General features: G+C 42.5%; 1 protein-coding gene across 1 annotated transcript in view; it reads right to left on the bottom strand.

The window, feature by feature from the left end:
• Positions 1-23,710, bottom strand: part of LOC308264134 (toll-like receptor 6) — a gene marked incomplete at both ends in the record, with an annotated part of 31,905 nt that extends 8,195 nt beyond the window's left edge. Inside the window, one exon of the mRNA XM_080697259.1 lies at positions 22,374-23,710. Coding sequence (XP_080553385.1) covers positions 22,374-23,710 — 1,337 coding nt within the window. The remainder of the gene's footprint in view (positions 1-22,373) is intronic.
• Positions 23,711-25,752: the final 2,042 nt, after the last annotated feature.

Below are 25,752 nucleotides of genomic sequence, written 5' to 3'. Positions count from 1 at the left end.
GGATGTGGTGGAGCTCACTATAATCCCAGTACTTGTGAGGCTGAGACAGGAGGATCACAGGTTCAAGACCAGTCTTAGCAACCTGGTAAGACCCTGTTTCAAAAAACAAAAAATAAAAAAATCTGGGGAGTATCTCAGAGGTGGAATGCCCATGAATTCAATCTCCAGTATGACAAAAAAGAATATGAAAAAGAAAACCAAGTCTTCTTTCTGGGTGCAATGTTGTACACTTATAATCCCAATACTTGAGAGGCTGAGACAAGCGGATCATAGGTTCAAGGCCAGCCTTAGAAATTTAGTGAGAATCTCAGGAACCTAGTGAGACTCTGTTTCAAAATAAAACAAACTAAGGGTGTAGCTCAGAGGTAGAATGTCTCTGGGTTTAATCCCCAATACCAAATAGTAAATAAATAAAAATAAAACAGTTTTACTGAAGAAAAAAAAAAAAAAACCTTCTCTGCTCCAAACCAGCTACTTATTAACCACAGGTCAAAAGGACTAGAGCCAATTCCGGGATTTTTTGCTTTGTTTCCTCTGTGGTTTTGTGAACTTTTACTTTTTGTTTTAAAGATGGATTCACGTCTTTTGACCAAACTGGAAATGGCCTTGGAAACATTTTCCAAACCTACAATTCCACCTGACTTCCAACTCCCCAGAGTAGTTTCAGTGGCCTGAGAGAACAGAAGAGAATACCTAGTAGAAAGGGCCAGAGTAAAATCTCACATCAACCTGCCCATCGCCACAGAGGAGTTGTACCACAGCACTACCCCAGGAGGAACAGATCAAACCACTGTTCCCCAGTATAATGAAATAATTAAAGCAGGCTACTTCAAAAAGAAAAGAGTTCACTTTGGCTCACAGCTCTGGTCTGAGGTTGAGGGGGCTGCATCTGTTGATGGGCTTCTGGCTGGCAGAGTCCCAAAGCACGCAGAGCGCCGCACACCCAGAGACACAGAGCACACGCGTGTGCCATTCTGGACTCTCTACCTCTTCTAATAGAGCCACCACTATTCACACATTAGCGGCTCCACCCTAATGAGTGTCTAATCCTAGTCACTCTGGACCCCTTAGACTGAGTTTCCACCCTCTGAATACCTCGCAATGGGGATTGAATTCCAACACGTGAACCCCAGCGGGACACAGACTGTATCCAAACCACAGCGTGTCCCATTTTCCTGAGCATTTTCATTGCAAAGAATATGCAGAGAGGGGAGACAAGGAAAGAGTAATGTCATCTAAAACGAAACAAAAAACAGACAAAGCAACCGGCAGCTCTGAAGGAAATTATCTCTGACCCAAATATTTATCTCCCTACTCAAAAATATCTCTTGAGAGCAAATCACACGTGAAGTGTCATTCTGGGGGAAAAAAAAAAACCGTACACAACAAAAACACTTTCTTTGATTTAAGAATAGGAGCTGATAAACAAATGCTAGTTCCAACCATATAGTAAATACATATCAGAACTATAACTCACTTACAAAAATACCCAGAAATTAGTCATAAAGACTTTTGTGATTTCCATATCAAACACCTAGCTATCCCATTATTTTCTTTTATAGAATAAAATAAGATGTTGCTTACCAGGACAACCTGCCGGTATGTTCCATTGAGCAGTCTTTAAGAAATTCAAGCACTTCCTTGGACTTTGTTTCATTGGTAACTAATTCTAGTGTTTAAAAAAAAAAGAAAAAAGCTCTTTTACACCCTCTACTGAAGCCCACTGGGATTACACTGCATAGTAAGCGTACACTTATTTTCTCCCCAATGAGTACATAGAATAGGGTCTGTGGACTAATTGCTAGACCTGTACTGAAACGTGTGCTCTGACAGCCAGCTCACTGTTGTCTACACTAATGAGATGGTGTCGGTGTTAACAATTTATAAGTCATTACTGGCTGAATTCAAAATGCCTATCATGGAGGCGAAGTATGGGTCTGTGTTTCTGCTGCTTTGCTCTTCCTCTGGCTTCCTGGTGAATCCTGTGACTCGGTGGCTGATGAGACAGGGACCACCAAGAGCAGATGCTCTCCTGGGCCTTTACAGTCACTGAAACAGCAAAATCGCAGGGCCCTTGTTATGGCTAGATGGAAAGTATCCCCTAAGAGCTCATGTATCAATGTTGAGTTGATGTAGCTTAGCCATGAGGATTGTAATCTCCTCAGTGGATAAGTCCATCATAGTAGGTAACATAGGCACGTGGTGGCTGTGGCTGGACAAGGTAGCTCCTAGGATGTGGCCTCAGGGACTGTGCATTCGTCTTTGACTCCTCTTGCTCATTTGCTTTCTTTATCCAGCCTCCAAGATGTGAAAGCCACCTCTCTCTGCTTCTCACAACGAGGTCCACGGCCTGAGCTCCTGACCCCAGCCTCACATGAACCAAGCTTCCAAATATCCAAATACTGTGAGCAAATAAATCTTTCTTCCTCTAGGTAGTGTGGTCAGTTGTTTCGGGTTATAGTAGTGAGAATGTTGGCTGAGACCGCCCTTAGCTGTTAATCACCATGATCTGCGCTTTCCTCCACTCCCACTCCTGTGTTCTCTTAGCAGCTGCAGCCACTTATCCTTGTAACAAGTAAGAGATGTTTATACAAGGATGCGGCATTTAATGAGAAACTTGCATTTCATTTTGTTGTTGTTGTTGTTTTATTTTGTTTTTTTTTTTTTTTATACTACTGAAATTGAACCCAGGGGCATTCTACCTCCAAGCTACAGCCCCAACCCATTTTTTTCATTCCTTATTTTATTTTATTTTTTATTTTTTATTTTTTTGTGTGTGTGGTACTGGGGTTCCTGGAAACCCTTCTACCTCCGGGATACACGCCCAGACCTATTTTATATTTTTATTTGGAAACAGGGTCTCTTAAGCCAGTGAGGCTGGCTTTGAACCAGCACGATCCTCCTGTCTCCACTTCCCAAGCATGGGGATTACAAGCGTGCACCACCATGCCCGGCTTCATTCTTTATTTTGAAACAGGGTCTCACGAAGTTGCAGAGAGCTTCACTAAGTAGCTGAGGCTGGCCGTGAACCTGTGATCCTTCTGATCCTCCTGTCTCAGCCTCCCAAGTACTGAGATTACAAGCATACGCCACCATGCCCAGCTAAAAACTTACATTTGGTTCCAGGCTGCCAGCCGATCTTGCCTCCTCCAGAAGTTCAAATGTCCTCACGGGAAAACAAAAACACTGTCTTTTGGAACATACTGAATGCCAACAATATTCCTGAACTCTAGCCCATCTGTGCCACCCTTTCCCATAAATAAAAACAGCTCTCGCCCTTTTCCTGAGAGCCAGCCAGACACGCTCCCGGTAGGTGCTGTGCCTCCCTTCTGCTCCAGCAAGAAGTCCCAGTGAAGAGTCTTGTTCCTGACACAGTCGTGCCTCTGATTCTTCTGACAGACAGCACAAGTACCCACCGGGTCTGTGTCAACTGAGAGTAGAAAGAGGGTGCTAACTGAGGGGATGGGAGGGGGGAAGAGGGAAATTCTCTAATGTACATGGTGTACATTAACAAACATATCAAAATCAATCACTAAGCAAAACATGAGAAGGAGGGAGAGGGAAGGGAATGGGGTGGGAATTGGGTGAAAAAAATTCAATATAAGAGCAAAGTTTTGTTTATATCCTTCTATCACAGTTTGGATGTAAACTGTCCCCTGGAAAAGCTCATGTATGGGCAATGCAAAAATGTTTAGAGGTGAGATAATTCCATGAGGGTTCTAGTCTCATCAGTGGATAAATCCATTGATGGATTAGAAAGTGAATGGGCTGACTGGGCGGTGTCTTAGGCAGGTGGGGTGCAGCTGGGGGAGGCAGGTCCCTGGGGGTGTGGACTTGGGGACTATTTGTCCCTTGTCCCCATCCCTTGCTCTCTTTCTCTGTTTACAGCCTCTGTGATGTGAGAGCATAAACCATGGTGGCAGAGGTTGAGAGAGAGGCTGCTCTGTGCACCCTGCCTCTGCCACCACTGCCATCTATGCTCTGAAGCCGGCCCTATGGACTGAAACCTCTGAAATTGTGAGCCTCAATACATCTTCTGTCCCCTAAGTTTTGTGCATTAGTGTGGAGGTCACAGCAGTGAGGATCCTGACTGAAACAACATCCATAAAGAGGGAAGACCATTCAGTCAATGCTAGTTATAGGATGGGTCCTGTCATGTCTTTACTGACCAACTATTGTCTAGATCGAATTTGCTACCAATGCTTTTTTCCACTGATGTTTTCCAACTTTTTCAAAGCATGATTTTTTTTAACACTGGAAGAAAAACATGGGAAGACCTTCTTTTCACAGATAAGATAAAAACACGGGCTTTTGGTTGGTTGTGCTCACCAAGCTCAAGGAAGCTGTCCTGAGGGCTTCCCTCTTGCCTTTTAAACAAAAAACAACAAAAATAATGGAACAACACATGGGCAAATAAAGCTAAGGAATGTCAGCTGTCTACCTCTGAACTCATCGCAGCCCAGAATCACAGTTTCCAGTCACAGTCTGGCTGTGGGGATGACAAGATCCCTCTCTCATCTCCGTCCACAAATGTCTCTCGTACTCAGTTCTTCTACCACACAGTAAGATTCACGTCCCTCCCCCAGGAAACTTAGACTTTGGGATTCTCTTTCTTTGTTTCCTCTTGTCTCTGCTTCTCAAGTACTGGGATTACTGGTGTGCACCGTCACACCTGGTTAATGGATTTATAACTTAATGGGTTATTGAGAGGTGGTAGATATTTAGGAGGCATGGCCTCTGGAGGACATTGCATTAAGGATTTATCGTGTGCCCGGGCCCTCCTCTCTCTCGTTGCTTCCCTGACACCAGGAGATGAGCAGCTCTACTCCGCCATGTGCTCCCACACGAAGCTCTGCCTCACCCCAGCCTCAGAAACAATGGAGCCAAGTGACCGTGGACTGACCTTGAAATAAGGAGCCCAAATGAATCTTTTCTCCATTGAAGCTGTTCATCTCAGGCGTTTTCTCATGGCAACTAACACAATCCATTCTGCACTTCATCAAGCGTTTCTTGTTGCTGTTGTAAATACTGTTGTTTTCTGAATTTCATTTGTAATTTGTTCAGTACTGCAATATTAGAAATAGCACTGATTTTTGTATATGGACAGCACACCTTGAAACTTTGCTGAACTTGTTTACTGGTTCTAACCGTTTGTTAGTGAAGTTATGGACTAATTATGTATCCACCTGGAAATCATATGGTGAAATCCTCAGCCCCTCCACCCACTGTGTGAGGGTATTAGGAGGTGAGTCCTTTTGGAGGTGATTGCTTCCTGAGGGTGGAGGCCTCGTGAATGGGCCTCATGAGACCTGAGAGAGCTCTGTGGTCCCCTTCTGACATGTGAGGATACAACAAGAAAACGGCAGTCTGTTACTGGGAAGAAAGCCCTGAGCAGAACCTTACCTTGGCAGCAGTTTTATCTCAGACGCATAGCCTATAGAACTCTGAGAAATAACTTTCTGTTGTTGATAAGCCATCTAGTCTCTGGTGCCCAAGACTAATAAGACAAGTGGATTCCCGAGTACTTTCCATAAACAAGACCTATCATCTGCAAATAGAGGCCATTTTGCTTCTTTCCTATATGGATTCCTTTTTAACTAATTGCTCCTCCTGGTACCTCTACCACATGTTGAATGAAGTATTGAGGACAGATTGAGGACAGACATCCTTGTCTTGTTGCTGATTCTAAAGGGATTTTTTTGGTGTGTGGTATTGGGGTTCTTGGAAACCCTTCTACCTCCGGGTTACACTCCCAGACCTACTATATATATGTGTGTGTGTGTGTGTGTATATATATATATATATATATATATATATATATATATATATATATATTGGAAACAAGGTCTCTTAAGCCAGCAAGGCTGGCTTTGAACCAGTGCGATCCTCCTGTCTCCGCCTCCCAAGAGCGGGAATTACAAGTGTGCGCCACCATGCCCAGCTTCTAAAGGGATAGTTTTAAAGTATTTCACCATAAAGTATGATACTAGCTGTGAGTTTTCCATAGACATTTTATCAGGTTGAGAAAGTTCCCTTCTGTTCCTAGTTTGCTGAGTATTTTTGTCTATTCAATTCAGTTGCCCATTTCTTAATTGGGTTATTTGTTTTGCTAGTGTAGTCTTTTGAGCTCTTTTTATATTCTGGATATTAGCCCTCTATCAGAGTGGTGGCTGGCAAAGATCTTCTCTCATTCTGTAGGCTTTTTCTTTAGATTCTTGATGGTTTCCTTTGATGAGCAGACACTTTTTAGTTTGATGCCATCCCAGTTGGAAATTCCTGTTTTAATTTCCTGTGCCTTGGAGGTCTTGTTGAGAACGTTACTGCCTGTGCCTATATGTCATAGTGTTGAGCCCATGCCCTCCTCTAATAACTTCACAGTCTCTGGTCTGATTTTCAGGTTTTTGACCCATCTCAAGTTGATTCCTGTGCACAGTGAGAGGTAAGGATTTAGTTTCATCTTCTACAAATGGATAGCCAGTTCTTCCAGCACCATTTGTTGAAAGTCTCTTCTCCAGTGTATGAATTTGGCCCCTTTGTCAAAGATCAATTGACTATAAGTGTGTGGGTTTATTTCTGTATCTTCTATTCTGTTTCATTGGTCTGTGTGCCTATTATTGTGCCAATGCCATGCTCTTTCAACTACTATAGCTCTGTAGTATAATTTTTTTTGTGGTACTGGGGGTGGATCCCAGGGGTTTTTCTACCTCCAGGCTTTACTCCCAGACCTTTTTTATACTTTATTTGGAAACAGGTTCTCACTAAGTTACTGAAAGCCTCACTCAGTAGCTGAGGCTGGCTTCGAACCTGTGCGATCCTCCTGTCTCAGCCTCCCAAGCCCTGGGATTACAAGTGTGAGCCACCACGCCCAGCTTCTGTATTATAATTTGAAGTCAGGGATTGTGATGCCTCCTGCATGGTTCTTATTGCTGAGAATTGTTTTGGTTATTCTGGCTATTTCTTTCTCCATATGAAATTTAGGACTGATTTTTCTAGGTCTCTGAAGAATGTCATTGGTACTATCATAGGAATTACATTGAATCTGTGATCACTTTTGGTAGAATGGCCATTTTGATATTTATTCTGCCTATCCATGAGCAAGGGAGATCTTTCCATCTTCCAAGGTCTTCTTCAATTTCTTTTTTTAAAGTTTTATAGTTTTCACTGTAGAGGTCTTTTACATCTTTGTTTAGGTTTATTCCTGGGTATTTTATTGGGTTTGAGGTTATTGTGAATGGAATTGTCTTCTTTATTTCTTTCACTATGGAATCATTGTTGGCATATAGAAAAGCAACTGATTTCTTTAGGTTGATTTTGTATCCCGTCACTTTGCTGAATTGGTTAATCAGCTCCAGTAGTCTTTTGGTTGAGGTTGTGTGTGTGTGTGTGTGTGTGTGTGTGTGTGTGTGTGTGTGTGTTCTAGATATAGGATCATGTCATCTGCAAATAAGGATAATTTTAATTCCTCTTTTTCTATTTGAATTCATTTTATATTCTTCTCTTGTCTTATTGCTGTGGCAAGAATCTCAAGAACTATATTGAAAAGGAGTGGTGATAGTGGGCATCCATGTTTTGTTCCTGATTTTAGGGGGAATTCCTGCAGTTTTTCCCCATTCAATATGATATTGGCTTTGGGTTTATTGTAGATTGCCTTAATAATGTTGTGATACATTTCTTCTATTCCAATTTTCTGCAGTGTTTTAAACATGAATGGTTGTTGAATTTTGTCAAGTGCTTTTTCAACATCTATTGATATGATCATGGTTTTTGTTCTCAGTTCTATTTATGTGGTGAATAAGATGTATTAATTTGCCTATGTTGAGCCAGTCCTGCTTTCCTGGGATGAAACCAACTTGGTTGTGGTGTTCAATTCTCTTGATATGGTTTTGAATGCATATAGCTAGTATTTTATTTAGAATTTTACTCATAAAAGATATTAGTCTGTAATTTTCTTTTCTTGAGGTATCTTTATTTGCTTTTGGTATTAATGTGATAGTGGCCTTGTAGAAGGAGTTTGGAAGAATTCCATCTCTTTCAAGTTGTGAAGTATTGGGATTAGTTCTTCTCTGAAAGTTTTGTAAAATTAAGCTGGAAACCTGCCTGAATCTTGGCTTTTCTTTGATGGCAGATTTTTTTATTGCTGTTTCTATTTCTTTGCTTGCTATTTGTTGTTTTAGGCTTGCTATGTCCTCTTGGTCAATTTAGGTAGGTTATATGTGTTTAGAAATCTATCGATTTCTTCCATGTTTTCCAGTCTATTGGAGTATAAATTTTCAAAATAGTTTCTGATAATCCTTTGAATTTTTCCACAATTTGTGGTGATGTCTCCTTTTTCACTTCAGATTTTAATGATTTGAGTTAATTCTCTCTTTTGGTTAGGTTGGCCAGAGGTTTGTCAATCTTATTAAACTTTTCAAAGAACCAGCTTTTTTTGTTGATCCTTTGTTTTTTTTTAATTATCTATTTCATTTATTTCTGCTCTGATTTTAATTATTTCCTTATTTCTGCTGGCCTTTTTCTAGGTCCTTGAGTTGTGTCACTAGGTTGTTTACTTGACGACTCTCTGTTCTTTTTATGTGGGCACTCAATGCTATAAACTTTCCTCTTAATACTGCCTTCAGAGTGTCTCATAGATTTTGGTATGTTGTGTCTCTATTTTCACTTAATTCCAGGAATTTCTTTATTTCTCCCCTTATTTCTGATCTTAGCCACTTCTCACTCAATAGTGTATTATTCAATCTCCATGTATTTAGTTTCTTTTGTCTTCTTGTTGTTGATTTCTATTTTCACTCCATTGCAATGAGATGAAAAGATGTAGGGAATTATAATACATCTTTTGAATTTGCTGGTTTTTTGGCATCTTCTATCTTTTTATGTCTGAATCTGTAGATAACCTGTCTGATCCAATCTTGGCAGTAGGGTTTTAGAGGTGTCAGCAGGTTCGTGCATGGGTAAATAGTGTTTATTTCAATGGTTGAGGATTAGGTGAGGGGGAGGAGCTGGGGTTATGGGTACAGGAGTAGGGTAAAGTAGAGGATATGACTGAGTAAAAATTTAAGTATAATAAGGTAGTGTCTGGTTGAGAATGAGAGATAGTTTTATTGTAGGACTCTTGTAGTTAGCATAGAGTATTTAGGTATGGAGATATGAAACAGCTTGAGTATAAAACAAGGAGATGAAGTAGGAGAAAAAAGTTTTGAGAGAAGAGAGTAGATAGGATAGAGGGAGGAAGCTTATAAAGTGCCAAGACTTTGCCGCCCACTTCCTCTCGGCATCTGCGTTTGTGTGTGTGTGTGTGTGTGTGTGTGTGTGTGTGTGATAATTCCCCACGTAGTCATATTGGCAATTAGCCCCGAGAGAGGGCGTCGTCTCTGGCCAAAAAACTCCTCCACTCTTAGATATTCTTTCATAACTATTATCCCTTTGGTAATGATTCTTTTAACTCTCCACACGAATTGCTCCGGTGGTACAAGATCAGGACTGTGAGAGAAACTGAGTCCGTGGAAAATAAACTTTCTGGTAAACGTTCTCAGCTTTGTTCAAATGGTAATAAAAAACTAGTTAGATGCAGTGGCAGCATTCCAGTCAATAATTACAAATGCAGAACCCCTCCCTATCTTTGACCTTCATTACAATAGAGCAAGGGCTAAAAGGAATCTTGGCCTTTGCACCTAGTGGTAGCGCTGCCTGGGGACAGGGCGATACCACCTGGTTAAAATAGCTATGTCAAAACAAAGGAAAGATAAAATAGATGTGTAAAGGTGAAAGAAAGAAAATATGGAGAGAATAAGAAAGAATTTTTGTATGAAGAGGAGCTTATCCTAAGATTGTCCCAAATGGGAAAGAGAGAATCAGGGTAATCAGAAAAGAAAAGGAAGTTGCAGAGGGTCAGTGATAGGAATATGGATTATTAAAAGAGGAATAGGCTTCTAATAAGCCTATCGTTTGAGGAAAAGTACTCAGCAGCTAGAGAAGTATATTTGACAACTAAATCTAAAAACTTCATATTATTTCTTGGTGTTTACCTGCTAAACTGTGTTATGAGTTTGCTTAAGCTTTCAGACAGCAGATTGTATTGCAGACAAAATCCAGCAGACATTCATCGAAATTTTCTAAATCATCATAAAGGAAAACGGATTTCCCTACGCCAACTATATGAAAGCTGGAATCTCGGACTTCGTCCCCCATTCAGCTCAAAGGAGGTTGCTAGATAGAGAAGGACATTGGACTAAGCCCTAGGAATAAAAGTTCCGAAAGGGTTAAAGAAAACTCTTAAAAACTGGATTCTTCAAGTGATTTTGGATGTGACTTTTGTTCTTCTGGAACTTGCCCACTAAAAGCCTCTACAGCTGCAAGGCCAGAGGGGCTGGCTCGGAGCACAAGACCCACCTGGGGTCATGGGACTGATTTCAATCACAAGGACCTGTGATGTCACAGGCCTCACTTTTGTCTTGTTCAGGGTTGGTGATTTGCATGTGTATCTCTCTATTGTACTTTGGGTGATTTGCACTTTTCTACTAGAGGACCATTGGGGGATGGGAAAATATAAAAAATCTTGTGTCCAGAATAAAGTGTTCGATTGCACAAGAAGCATGGATCCATGTCAGGTTCTTTCCAGAAGCGCCGCTAATAGGATTATTTTCTAGAAGGGAAAGAATCGCTGCAGATAAGAATCTGCAGTACTTCACTCTATCCTTCCCCATCTTTACTGAGATTCTCGACCGCAAGTGGACTCGCGCCCCATTTGGACTGAGTTGGTTTACGGCAATAAAGGGAACGGGGGAGGGAGCAAACAAACATGCTTATAATAACAAAACAAGCAACTAAAACTAACAATTATAAGAACAAATAAAAGACAAAACAAAAAAACTAACCCTGCCAGGTGTGGTGGCGCATGCTTATAATCCCAGCATTTGGGAAGCTGAGACAGAAGGATCAAGATTTGCAGAGCCTCAGCTACTACTTAGTGAGGCCCTTTGCAACTCAGTGAGACTCTGTTTCAAAATAAAGAATAAAAAATAGGGCTGAGGGTGTCACTTGGAGTAAGAATGCCCCTGGGTTCCATCCCCAGTACTAGAAAAAAAAAAAAAAAAGCAGTACTGCTAATTTACATATACAGGGTCTATATATTGTCTGGTCACTGTAGTAGATTCTGGAGTATGTTCCAATATCTCTCATTTGCTCCATAACCTATTGTCAGCTTTTGGACCCACTTTATGAGTGTTTGCACCCCTCTTGCCTCTGACTGCTTTGTGTTCAGGTGTCAGGGCAGTGGGTGTCACTGTAAATGAGTTCCATGTAAGCTCAGGGTTCTGAGTTTTCTGGTCCTGGCTCTGTGCTTTCTGGCCCTGGGTTCTGTGCTCTCTGACCCTATGCTCTTCACCTTATGGCCTTGGGCTCCACGCTCTCTGTCCTGGACTCTGCAGTCTCTGGCCCTGTGCTCTGCATTTTCAGGCCTTTGGCTCTGTGCTTTCTGGGTGTGGGCTCTGAGCTTTCCAGCCCTTGGCTCTGCACCTTTTAACCCTGGGCCTGCACCTCCCTACCTGTACCAGCGGAAGGTATCCAGTGTAATCTTGGAGCATCCCCTGTGACCCTGTGTGAGTACTGTGCACTGGGCACTATGGGCCTTTCCTGTGTCTGTAGGTTAATTAAACCATCTCAGGGTTGGACCACCAGATCTTAGGCCACTGGGGTCACTGCAGGTACTCTGAGAGGTCATCTGCGTTCACAGTTACCCTACTGTCCTGCGGGCCTGGTTTCTGAGGGCACAATACACCACCGCAGGTGCTGGATTCTGGTGAGTGCATGTTTTTGTGGATTTTTTTCTCTGTCCCTGAAGCATGCTGCTGTTCACTTAAGGTGTTGGAGCTCTGCTGTAGCTTTCTGAACTTCAAATCCTTGGTTTACTTGCCCGAATTTCTTGGGGCTGCGGAGCCAGCAGTCGCAGCTTGGACGGCGGCCCGAGACGGCGCCAGCCACCACACCAGGTCAGTCGTGCGCTCTGGCCTTTGCTGTGGATCCTGCAGTCTGAGTTTTGGATATTCTTCCACTGTGGTTCCCTTTTCTGTGTTTTTGTTCCTATGTATCTTCGCTGCTCTGTTTTTCTTGTCAGGAGCTGCCTTCTCGGTAGTTGAATTTTGTTTGTTACAGCTACTGAGCTGTGCTGCATCCCATGGTCGCCATTTTCTTCCTCCCGTCTTGCCAGTTTTTTTTTTATAAACACTTCTTAAATGATTAAGAATGTGAAAAACTGGTCAGGGACCTGAAGACAGATGCAAAATGAAGGCAGAGATGCCAGGTTTTATTTTTCTTTTAGTCATCCAATGGGCAGCTTCAGGACTAAGTAAAAGTGCTTTTTGCAAAAGCAGCTTCTCTAGGTCCCTGCTACATTTTTTTCACGAAGGGATGGAGACTATGGTTTCTTAATCAATAAACACTGTCCCATAGTTTTTGAGGTTCTTCTGGGTGAGGTTCATGCCCCTGTGATGTGCAGAGCAGTAATAACAATGTTCCTTTTCTTCTGTGTCAGTTTTCCATGATTATTATGAAATACCTGGGATGATTAACTTTTAAAGTGAGAAGGTGTAATTTTGGTCCCAGGTTTGAAGATTCCAAGTCAAGGTCAGGCTGACCTGTTGCTTTGGGCCTCTCACTGCTGTGCCAGATGATGATGAAGGGGGAACATGATGTAGCAAAACTGCTCACCTCCTGAGCCAAACAACTAAAGAGAGAAAGAAGAGGCTGGCACCCCACAATCCCCTTCAAGGGCACACTCCCAATCCCCTCAGGACCTCCCACTAGGCCTTGCCTCCTAAAGCTCCATCACACCCTGAGGAACAAGTCTATAACTCACAGACCTTCACAGGACACTGCCAAATCAAACCACAGCGCCTTCCTTTTCTCCCACGGTGCCTATACAATCCTTCAATTCCTCTCACCCACTGGAACCTAGAACTTCAAACTGTGTCCTGTAAAGCTTGTGGGCAATGCATGGCAGTGTCACTTGGCCATTTACCTTTTAATTCTCCCTTAACAACCTAAAGTTTTCCTGTGAATTTTTTGAAATTGTCACTAGAATGTCAACACCTGAGTAAATGTGAGATCAAGAACGACCTTTGCAGCGATTTGCCTGGGGTTGGAGGCAGATGTTTCCTCTTTTAGTTTCACAGAATGTCAACAGGCATCCTCATACATACTCTTGTCTGGATTTTTACTGTTGTCTTAGGATACATTTGCTGGGAAGCTGTTCTAAGTCTAAAAAGCATTGGATAAAGGATTGATGAGCTTCTTGCTCTGAGGAGAAAGCTGACAGCACGATCTCAGACACCCTTGCCAAACTGCCAGACAGAAACTCACCTTCTCAAACATCCCTACCGCAGGGCCCCGCTTCTATGGCTACAGACAAACAAGAACTTAATGATTTGATATAACCTCATGAACACGAGGAAAAGGCAGAGCTGAGTTTCGCTCGGGGAGTTTGGCTCTCTTTCCTTCTACCCCTCACTTGCCCCTTTACTTCTTCAAGACCAGAAATAAAGTCTCAAGAGCATTTTTTAAAATTGTGTCAAGGGCACACTCCCAATCCCCTCAGTACCTCCCACTAGGCCCCGCCTCCTAAAGCTCCATCACACCCTGAGGAACAAGTCTATAACTCACAGACCTTCACAGGACACTGCCGAATCAAACCACAGCGCCTTCCTTTTCTCCCCACAGTGCCTATGCAATCCCACAATTTCTCTCACCCACTGGAACCTAGGACAGTGCGTCTGGGCCCTGCTAGTACAGAGCCCAGAAAAATTTCTGGAAGGAAATAACACAGTCACGTCTGCATTCACGATGCATACCATCGAGGTGCTCGCCATAAAGTCTGCCACTGTGCCTGCACTCCAAGGGAGTGTCCGAGTGCACACCAGGCATGGCTTCCACAAAATACCATTTAGAGACCTCTCGGTTTCATTAAAGTCGAATGATATCTCATTATTTTTATTGTATTATAACTGTCACTGAATGTTTTCATATTTATTGACAATCTGTAGCTCTTTAGTGAATTACTTATTTGTACCATTTGCTTATGTTTGTATCGTGGTTATGTTTTACCTCCATTAATTGCACCTTCCCTTATGTTAATCTTCTTTTAAACTTTGTGCAGCCGGGCGTGGTGGCGCACGCTTGTAATCCCAGCATTCGGGAGGCTGAGACCGGAGGATCGCAGTTTGTGGACAGCCTCAGCTACTTAGTGAGGCCCTCTGCAACTCAGTGAGACCCGGTTTCAAAATAAAAAGAATAAAAAATAGGGCAGGAGAGGTGTAGCCCGGAGGTCAAATGCCCCTGGGTTCCAAAAAATAATAATAATAAAATAAAATAAACTTTGTGCAAACATCTTACTTCATTGTTTTCCCTTCCACTTCATGATTTTTGTTGTTGTTGTTGTTGCGGGTCTGAGGATGGAACCCAGGGGCATTTGACCTCCAAGCTACACCCCCCTGCCCAATTTTTATTCTTTATTTTGAAACAGGGTCTCACTGAGTTGTGGAGAGCCTCACTAAGTAGCTGAGGCTGTCCTCGAACCATGATCCTCTGGTCTCAGCCTCCCGAATGCTGGGATTACAAGCGTGCGCCACCACGCCCGGCCCACTTCATGATTTTTTAACCAATAAACTTATATGGGCCGGGCGTGGTGGCGCACGCTTGTAATCCCCGCGCTTGGGAGGCAGAGACAGGAGGATCGCCCTGGTTCGAAGCCAGGCGCGTGCGCTGGCTTAAGAGACCCTGTTTCCAAATAAAAAATGTAAAAACAGGTCTGGGAGTGTAGCCCGGAGGTAGAAGGGCTTCCAGGAACCCCAGTACAACCAAAAAAAAAAAAAAAAAAAAAACTTATATGTGTAATTTTAGTGTATATATGTTTTGGTATCGGGTATTGAGCCCAGGAGCATTCTAACCTCTGAGGTATACCCCTGGACCTTTTTATTTTTATTATTTTTTGCTTTGAAACAGGGTCTAAGTTGCTGAGAGTCCTTCTATATTGCTGAGGCTGTCCTCACACCTATAGTCCTCCTGTCTCAGCCTCCCATGTACTGGGTTACAGGTGTGAGCCGCAAGACCCGGTTCTAATGTGTATGTTTTATACAAAAAAATAAGCTCATTTTTTCTTTGCTATTACTGTCATTCAGTTGTGCACCTGTAAACCAAGTTCAAAAAGTAGTCTTATTGGTAACATTTGCTGGTGTTTGCCTTATCAATGTTCTCACCACAGATGATTTCTCTCTCCCATCCAATCTGCTTCCAAAACATCTGCATACTTAACAAGTGCCCCTCAGAAGTCTGGATAAGTCAGCTCGGCTATGTATCTTTCAGGTTTAAAAAGTTCATGTCCATAATAAAGTCAAATGCATATACCTGTTTTTCTTTTCTTTTCTTTTCTTTTTTATTTTGGTACTGGGGATGGAACCAGGGGCTTTTCTACCTCCGGGCTATACTCCCAGACCTGTTTTTTATTTGGAAACAGGGTCTCACTAAGTGGCTGAGAGCCTCACTAAGTAGCTGAGGCTGGCTTCGAACCTGTGTGATCCTCCTGTTTCAGCCTCCCAAGCGCTGGCATTGCAAGCATGTGCCACCATGCTCGGCTTACCCATTTCTCAAACATAGGTTCTTAGGTACTTTAATTTCTTGTTATCCAAACAAAATGCTTACTGAAGAAAAATCAGAGACTATAAATAAATGAAAAGAAAAAATTAAATCAGTAATAATCACACCACATAGAGATATACCAGAATCATTTTTGTAGTACCCATGCGGATTTTTTATATTTATGAACATGGTTTTTAAAGTATACATTCACTGGTACATGTAATCCTACATCATCATGAGATTCAGAGGGATAGGAACAGACACGCACACCGCACTTGGTGAGCTTCCCTCTGAATCTTACCCACTCTCTCCCCTTCCCTGTATATGATTAAGATTGGTATTGATGAGTTTGTATATGTGCATAGCCTTATTTGAACTGTTTCCTTCATCATGGATATCTACTAACAAATTGATTTCCAGAAAGAATGTACCAATTTTCCTTCCTCTCTCTTCCTCTCTCCCTGTCTTTCATAGCATTATTCTCCATGTACTATTTTTAATCTCTTTATCAATCCATAATATATCAAAGATATTTTTGTCAATATTCACCTATAACTTTGTTATTACTGACTACATAATATTCCATTTTACTTTTAGTGTATTTTTAGCATTCCAATCGACCATGTATTTTACCAGTCTTCTATTGTTGGGTATTTAAATTATTCTCCATTTTCACTATTAGAAACAACTCAGCAGTAAGCAGGGAGATTTTATTGGGAAGTGTATGAGCAATTGTTTTCTCAGGATTGATTTTATCAAGTAGATTTTCTGAACCAATCGACAGACTTAAACCCATCTTGGCCTTTTCTCCCATTACTATGAGTGATGCGTCATTTTAATCTATTGTTTACCACAAACTTTGATTATATATTTTTAGACTTTTCATTTACCATGTAATTCAATAGCTTACCAACTATTTTGGTTTCCCTTCTTGTCTGTTGGTTCTGTTTATTATGAAACAGGGCATTGACCAAAACTTCCTATAACTTATGCTTGTTGAAGTCACCCTTGCCAATAGGCAGTTACAACTGTGATATCACATATGTGGGAAAGGACCTATGATTCTACCCCAGCTTCCCTTGATCCACATCTCTCAAAGAAGACACTGCAAGATTCCCAAGTTCCTAGCCTCTAATGTGGGTAAAGATGGAGTTGGAAATTAAAAATTTTTAATTATATCACAGTATGAATACCATGAAAACACTGGAGAAGTTTGAAATCTGGTAAAGGATCTCACCCAGGGGTGAAAAGAGAAGGTCAGCATCCTGCAGATGGAATGACTAAAGAAAAATAAACATCACTATGTTGACATTTCATAAACTAATTTAAAACCCTCAGAAAGCCCCTGTATTTAGAGATTTCCCCCAAGTCTCTTTCACTGGCTATAGCTTATGCCATTCTTTTCCAAATGAATCAGTCTCCAGGAATCCGGACCAGAATGACCCTCCTTTCTGGGGATTTTTGTGCAGGTATTCTCATTCCCTTGACAACTCACACACACTCCCATTTCTATCCCCCTCCATCCACTGTCTCCGTCCTGTTCTCTCACACCCATTCTATTCTCTTTCTGCTTTTTCCCCTCTTTGTACCTAACTTTCCAAGTAGCTTCTTTCAGATTCTTCTTTCTTTCTAAGAAAGCTCTCCCCACGCCCAGCCCCCACTCGACTCCACGGCTAAATTCAGCTGACTCTCCCGGCCATCAGAAACAGGAACAGTGCCCCACCCTCTGCAAAAAATTCATGTCCACCTAGAACCTCAAAATATGGTCTTACTAAAAAAAAAAATATGGTCTTACTGGACATAGAGTCTTGCAGATATAATTGAGATAATGCAGATATAATCAAGGTCTTCACAAAAGATTAAGAATTCAACCCAACTAGAGTATCCTTGTAAGAGATAGAAAAGACTCAGAGAACACAGGTAAAGACAGAGGCACACACTGAGGTGTTGAATGTAAAAGCCACATAACAGCAAGATTGCCAGCAGGGACCAGCCCTCCAAGGGCCCCTCCAGGGCCCTTCCCGCCATGCTGCCATGCTACGCAGCGGCACATCTGCAGGGGTCTCTAGGGTAAAATCCGGGACTTCCGAGACGTTGTGGCCAATCAGGGCTTGTGTTCATCCAGGTTCTTACTGTGTCTCTACTATGGGCTGCACACTGTCTACTCAGCACCAGGGAGAAGCAGCGAACACATCGAGAAGGTTCCGTGTCTCCTGCGGCTTGCATTTTGGTGGAGGGAAGCAGAAAACAAGATAATCAGATAATCGCAGAGAGTGATGTATGTTGTAAAGAAATGGGAGAAAAGTACCAGAGAGCAACCAGGGGAAGGCGGATGACCAAGAGAGGCCCCACCAGGAGGTGGTGCTGGAGCTGAGATATGAATGGCAGGACTCATGCCTGCTCAGGAGAAAGACCCACCTCAGCAGGGGGTGGCGCTGCCAAGTATACAGGAGATGGGGGGGGGGGTACGTGGAACCAAGTGGTACACGGGGCTGCGGGGCAGCTGGAGGGCAACTGCAGCCGGAATGCAGACAAGGGTGGGGGTGGAAAGAGAGGGAGGGAGGCAGGGCATGAGGTATCACAAGTCACACAAGAAGTTTGGCTTTTGTTCCAACTGCATAGGAAGTTCATTAGGATCTTTTAAGCAGGGAATGCCTTAATAGAATTTTTTTTTTTCAGAACTGGAGATTGAACCCAGAGGTTCAATCAATGGGGCCTCAGCTATTTAGTGAGGTTTTCAGCAACCTAGTGAGACCCTGTTTCCAAATAAAATATAAAAAGGTCTGGGAATATAGCCCAGAGGTAGAAAGCCTCTGGGTTCCACCCTCAGTACCACAAAAAAAAAAAAAAAAAAAAAAAAGAACCCTGCCTCTGGGTTCTGTGAGGAGCCTCTAGCACCTCCTTCCTCCCGTTGCTATCTGCTGCTTGCAGCCAGACTTCAACAAAGCAGAGGATTCATGGAGAAAGGAAATCTTTCTCTAAAAAAGAATAGGTCTCTTATGATACAACTTCCAATATGTATAAAATGTGTGCATGTTCATACATGGCAAAATGTAGGTTTTGTTTAATACTTTAAAAAAATATTAAAACTCTGTGTTTTCCATGTCAACATATTTCCATGTCAACAATATGTTGTGGGAAACGTTGATGCCATTTTAAAATATACAGCCCCATAAAATCTGTGCCATAGGTTTTAGTTGGTGGTGTTTTTAGTTTAGGGGATCAGTTTAACAGACACTGAGAAGAATTTACTATTTGGGAGAAGGCATAGGAAGGAAAATGTTCTCCTAAGGAACAAGGAAGGGCTGATGTAGATAGAGGAAGACTAATAAAATTTTACTAAGGCATAACATGTTTTTTTCGTGATTCAGTATGAACCTGGCTCACTGGATGAGCAAAGTCCAGAAGGAGAAGGCCTGGTGTTTCTCGTTAGTCACTGCCTTACAAGCAGGTTCCTTGAATCTCCCTCCATCACACCTCAGTCTTGGGAAGATTCCATACATTTGAGTAGGTCTCACGTCTCCTTTTAGTAATTACACCCCTATATCAGGACTGAAGTCTCCGGGCCTGTTCAATTTATCAGTGATCTCACACCTTGTTCAAAGTTTGGCCCTAGCTCAGGGCAGGGGGAATGTGATCATTTTCTTTATTTTTCTTCTATCATTTCTCCTTCTTATATTCCAGATGTCCCCAGGCATTTTTCAGAAGAAGAAGGTATTGCAGAAAAAGCAAATCTTGTAGTTAAGGATGAGGCAAACAGGCCAACATGACCCGTCCCCTATTATGGTAGAATGCACATGTTGGCTCTTTCTTGGTATGCATCTGTAAGTTATTGGGAGGCCTTGAGTGGACTCCACAGTGCACATAATCTGGCTGACTTCTTGCAGTAACGTCTCCCACCATCCCCTGCAATATGCCTCTTCCCCCATAAGCTCTCAGTACCACAGTCCCTGCACACAAAGGCTGCCTTGTTAGCTAAGGTCCTATGATGACAAACCCAACACTTCCCATGACCAATATGGCCTGCAGGAAGTTCAAGTACTTTTGCTTTTGCCATGCCAATAATGAAAGGTTGTCCTTTCTTTTGTTCTGCTATTTTGGATTGCCCAGGCCAACTTCTCACCTTTGAATTCTCCAGGTGGGAAGTACTTAGCTATTCATTCAACAAATATTGATTAAGCACCTGTATTTGCCAAGCTCTATTTACTGGTCCCCAGGATCCCAAGGCCCATCGTCACCTCCAAACTCCAGGTGACACTCATTGGGCTCTGAGCTTTCACGCTTCCCCTTGTCTGCAGTGCTAAAGCGTACACTATGGTTCCTCTGCAGGACTTCAGTCTGGGGTGGGGGGCAGACTGCTTTCCTATTATGATTAGAGATGTTCTTGCTTTCCTTTTGAAGAAGTTTGAAGCTATCTCCCCATAGTTTAAAACCTCCACCACCCGTTTGCATCTAGTTTTCTGGAGATGGCAACACACTGGTAATCACTGACCCTGAGAATTTATTGCCTTTGGTCAGCTTTGGGCATTAGCCAAACTTCTAAAACAATCAGGAAAAAAGTTTAATATCCAGTTGCACATAAATTTAGCTCTGGGTTTTCTCAGCAAGCAAGAATATTCATGTCTTTCACCTCAAGATCCTATAACTTAAGGCCATATTTTTATTTATAAGCCTGCATATAATTGTACCGTTATCCCATTGTTAACTACATATTTGTGTAGCAGGGTCAAAAAATTAATAAATCCTCATTCAGACATGAATAAAAAGCCCTTCTTTATATTCCATAACTGGACTATTTCTCCCCCTAGTTCCCCGCACTGTAGAAAGTTCATGAGAAAGTGTGGCGAGACGCCATTAGAAGATGGCGCCGGCTTCCTGCCTCTGAACTAGAAGATGGCACCGGCTTCCTGCCTCTGAGCTTGATTGACACATGGCTGTGCAGGAAGCAACTCCATATTTGGAGGCTAAAGTTATGTAATGCATTACGTGGTGGTGGCCTGACGAGCATGAGCCAATGAGTGAGTGAGACGTGGCAGGAAGTGATTGGGAGAGTTAATGTTTATAATGCCCTGCGCAAGGCAGAATTCCGCCATTCCGCCATTCCGCCATTCCGCCATTCCGCCATTCCGCCATTCCGCCATTCCGCCATTCCGCCATTCCGCCATTCCGCCATTCCGCCATTCCGCCATTCCACCATTTTCCTCGACTTGTATCCTGAATAAACGGCTTGCAAGAAGAGCTTCGTGTTGCGTCTTAATCGCTGGTCGAGGGACGCGACAAGAAAGTTCACTCAGAGGCTGATGAGGATCAGCCAGGTACTCCAAGGTCTGTACATACAATTCTGAGGTAGAATCTTTTCTTATTGACATGAAGCTGCACGCACTCCTAGTCACCCAGAATCCACCTGGGAAACGAGAGGGCAGAAGAAAGATCCCCAAGTAGCATTTACTAAAAAAAATGGCTGTTCCAGTGTGAAAGCACGCAGTAAACCAGCACAGACTCAGCTGTCTGATTGTCAAAATGAGCACCACTGGCCCCCGTGCACCAGTCTAATTCCTCTCAACTGGAACAAGGCTTTCATGAATCCTTCCCGAAGATGTGGAGAAAACAGAAGCACCTTCAGATGGCGACTTAAAACGACAGTGCTCATCAGAGTCCCTAGTGGTAGTTTCTTAATTTGGATTTCACAACATTTTTAAGTTTCTGCATTATCATTTTCAGTGACTAGTGCCACTTTCTTATTAAAAGCAGCTCTAATATTAGCCCAAAAAAGCACCCGTTTGTTCTTCTCCGCGGGCCATTCCAAGTAAGTCCGCTGTGCCATGAGGGCTTTCAGCTTGTGATACTTGCCAGGGATGGAGTTTTGTGGGATAGGTTCCAGCAAGACCAGGATTAGGTTATCAGAGCCTGCATGGAAGAGATTGTGGTGGGCAAAGTAGAGTTCGTAATGGCACCACTCGCTCTGGACAAAGTTGGGGGACAGAACGAAGATGGACTTGTAGCTCTTCTCAATGCAGTTTATGATGTTTTCCACAATGCTCCTGCCTGGAACAAAGTTTCTCTCATGGAGGCAAATCCGTATGTCTTCTTTCTCTAGGTTCGGTAGTAATTCATTCTTCACCCAGGCTGAATCATGTTCACTGTATGAAATAAAGGCGTGGAACTGGAGAGTTCTCTGGAGTTCCTCTAAGGGGATGTTCCTAGCCCTGTGCCGGGTCTGGGTCCACTGACACAGCATCCTGAGGTACCAGGGCAGATCCAGGTAGATGCAGAGAAAGGTCACAGTAGCGGCCAGCACCAACATGCTGGCCCCAATGGTGACAATCAGCAGAGCTGTGTTGCAGGATAATGGGGACACATGGAAGTCCTTCAGTGGGGTCCCCTTATAGCTTTCTGGGTAGTCACACTGATAAGAATCAGGCCAGCCTTCTACCACATCACTTGATAGTTGACCTATATTTGTGATGAATTCTCTTAGCTCACAGGTACACTGGAATGGATTGCTCCCTGCTTTTATTGACTGAATGTTCTGGCAACTCTGGAAGAAATCAGTTAATGGATGAGAAATTAAATTATGGTCAATGGTCAGTACAGAAAGGCTGCTGAAGGTACCACATCCAGAAAAATCCACTAAAGCGTTGAATGCAACGTTGAGTTCTCGCAAAGCTTCCAGATGGATGACATCTGTAGGGATGTTTGTTATCCTGTTATTGTGAAGATCGAGTACCTGGATCTTGGGAGGCAAGCACCTGAAGACGGAGTCAGTAAGTAAATTGGAAGACAAATTTAACACAACTATACTTTCAACCCAAGAGCAATTTTCCTCATGTCTGTGAGATCCCAAAGAATTCCAGCTAACATCCAGTGTTTCCAGAGATGGCATATCCTTAGTCATGAGACTTACTCTGAAAAGGCTTTTTAATCCATTCTTTTGTAAGATAAGTGTCTCCAATCTCACTAAAGTAGAACAATTTTGAAAAACACTGTCTGTGAGAACATTCTGGGTAAAGTTCAGGAATTTAAATGTGCTTGATGTCTGAGGACAAAGCATGTGAATAAAAGGTGTGTCTGAGATGGTTAGCATCATAATGTTCATCTCAGAAAACACAGTGTATAGTGCATTTTGTGAAAAAATAAAAACCTGATTTGTAATGTGTTCTATTTTCAGTGATTTCAATGTTGTCTCCGAATAAGAAAAATCTTCTTTACGAATGCTTTCAACTATTGTTAAATTGTAAATATTGAGATATTCCACAGGTTTGGGCCAAAGAAATTGAAAAATTCTAACCAAGCATTTCCAAGTGGTTTCCACATTATTGAGGGTAAAATTCAGTAAGGCTGGACCTCTAGTGAGTCCTAATAAAAATGTAATTAAAACATGACAGTGCTCATCATTCAACTTAATGTTGGTCAGCTGTATGCATCCTAAGGTATTAACTGATATGTTCAACTGGACATAGAATAAACTACTGGGGTGGAAAACTAAGTGAAGTGTTTTTGCATTCAGTATTTGAAGATTTTCTGCCTCTTTTTCTTTCACATAATAACCTCCTAAATCCAGAAGAATATAATCTAGGTACAAGGGAGCAATCGGTAGCAGATCTAATCGCTGGAACTTTGTAGCACTCAATCCTAAGAAATTCAGTCGCGTCAAGTTGCCATATTCCGTGCAGACGGGCGGTGTGGCAAAGTCGTTGAAGGAGAGGTCTAAATGCTTGAAACTCACAACAGGGTAGCAGGTCAGCTTTCGCAACTGATTGTGAGATAGATCCAAATATTCCAAATCCTGGTTGAACTTGAAAACACGAAAGTTAAGTCTCTGGATTCTATTATGGGAAAGTCTCAAAACTTTCAGCCCTGACAAAAAGCTGACTTCAGAGATCTGAAGCTCAGATATGTAGTTGTGGGACAGATCTAAAATTTCGGTTCTTGGGGGAAGGTCTTTTGGGACCTGGGTAAGGCCTGTTTCTGACAAATCTACTGCAAGTTCACTTTCATCAGAGACCCGGATGATGGTTCCAGCTATTAAAGTTATGATGTGAATAAAATGAAAGTGTCTGACGGCAGGTTCTCTGTCTTGGGTCATGATGCAGAGGCTGTCCTGAGGAGTCAGTCGTTCTTCAGAGCATTCTGATTTGACTCCAAATTCTAGAAATATAAATATGCTAAAGTGAATGATATTAGATAATTTCTTCTTACTACAGTGTCAGCGTTTTGTTTCATTTATTATCATAATAATTTCTGTCCCCATAATTTTATGTGATTTTTCCCTCTGTTATGCACCTTGCTGGTGCCAGAGGGGGTAATTAGACCTTTTTAGCAAGGAACCATGTTTGTGTATTTTGACCTGTGTCGGCATCTCCTTAAGGGATTCACTCACGGGGTGCCTTAGTTTCACACCTCAGAACTTTTTCAGAGCTGGAGCAATCTACTGGATACTGTTTGTCAAGAGCATTCAAGCTGAGTGTGGTGATGCAGGCCTGTAATCCTAGCACTTGGAAGGCTAAGACAGGAGGATTGCAAGTTTGAGGCCAGCCTCAGCAATTTAACAAGGCCTTCAGCAACTTAGTGAGACCCTGTTTCAGAATTAAAAGAAATAGAGCTGGGTATGTAGCGGTAGAATTCCCCTGGGTTCCACTCACAGTAAGACACACACACACACACACACACACACACACACACACACACACACACATTAAAGGCAAATACACTTGCTGTATACACCTGGTACAAGCGATAACAGATGGGCAAGCCGGGGGAGGAGATACACGAGAGAAAAGATACTATGGAAAACTCCATGCATAGCAGGGAATCTAAAAATCCACACAGCTGCCTAGACACATGCTCAGAGAAGACTTGAGATTCTAAAGTTTCACCTCTGGCTGGAAGGTTAGGATCCATGCAAGCAGACAGTGAAGACTAAAGCAGAATTGTGGACAGTCTAGATAAACAGAAAAGAAGTGCTCCAACACAATCAAAAGGATTCAGAGTTATGTTTCTTGGTTTAATGCTTGGTCATTTGCATTTTGCTCGTTATTTAAGGAAAACTCAAATCACGTGCTGACCGCTCAACTAATGGAGCAGAGAATTCAACATCCATGGACGTCACAGTCATTGCAAAAGTTGTTTTAAAAATTACTAAACAGGGCCGGGCGTGGTGGCGCACGCTTGTAATCCCCGCGCTTGGGAGGCGGAGACAGGAGGATCGCTCAGGGTCGAAGCCAGCCGCGCTGGCTTAGGAGACCCTGTTTCCAAAAATAAAAAACAAAAAAAATTATAAAATAGGTCTGGGAGTGTAGCCCGGAGGCAGAAGGGCTTCCAGGAACCCCAGTACCACCAAAACAAACAAACAAACAAACAAAAAATTACTAAACAAACAAACAACTACAACCCACAATAAGAAAAAACAACAGATGGGAGTGGTCTGATTTTGAGAGTTAGTTCATTATAATACTCAAAAATCTAGCTTAAAAAAAAAAATACCGACCCTATTAGCCATGCATAGAAACAAAAAATTATTGCCCAAGGGAGGGGGGGGTCAACAATTAAAAGAACAAAGGCCAGCCAGGCGTGGTGGCGCGCTTATAATCCCAGCCTTCGGGAGGCTGAGACTGAGGACAACCTCAGCTACTTACCAAGATCCTGTTTCAAAATAAAGACTAAAAAATAGGGCAGGGGGTGTAGCTCGGAGGTCAAACGCCCCAGGGTTTCGTCCCCAGACCTGCCAAAAAATAAAAAATAAAACAAAGTCAGAGAAATGACAAAAGAATAGACAAATAGATTGATGGACCAAAACAGAGACCTCAGAAATTCTGCCTCTGAGCTACATCCCCAGGCCTTTTTAAAAATTTATTTTGAGACAGGATCTTGTTAAATTGTTGAGACTGGCCTCAAATTTGTGATCTTTCTGCCTCAGCCTTCTGAGTAGCTGGGATAACAGGCACTCGTGACCACATCGAGTTAATCAACTGATTTTTTTTTTTTTTTTTTTTTTTTTTTTTTTTACAAAGGAAAGTGTGCTTAACTTGCGCCTCTCTCCCTTTCAATAGAGACAGGGTAATCTATTTAACAAATGTTTCTGGAGCCAGGATGGTGGCATGCACTTGTAACCCAAGCTACTCACAGGCT

The sequence above is a fragment of the Muscardinus avellanarius genome (genome assembly GCF_963383645.1).
Source record: "Muscardinus avellanarius genome assembly, chromosome: 6".
NCBI classification, from domain to species: domain Eukaryota; kingdom Metazoa; phylum Chordata; class Mammalia; order Rodentia; family Gliridae; genus Muscardinus; species Muscardinus avellanarius.
The sequence above is the reverse complement of the archived record's forward strand: the minus strand, read 5'-3'. Positions and strand labels throughout refer to the sequence as shown.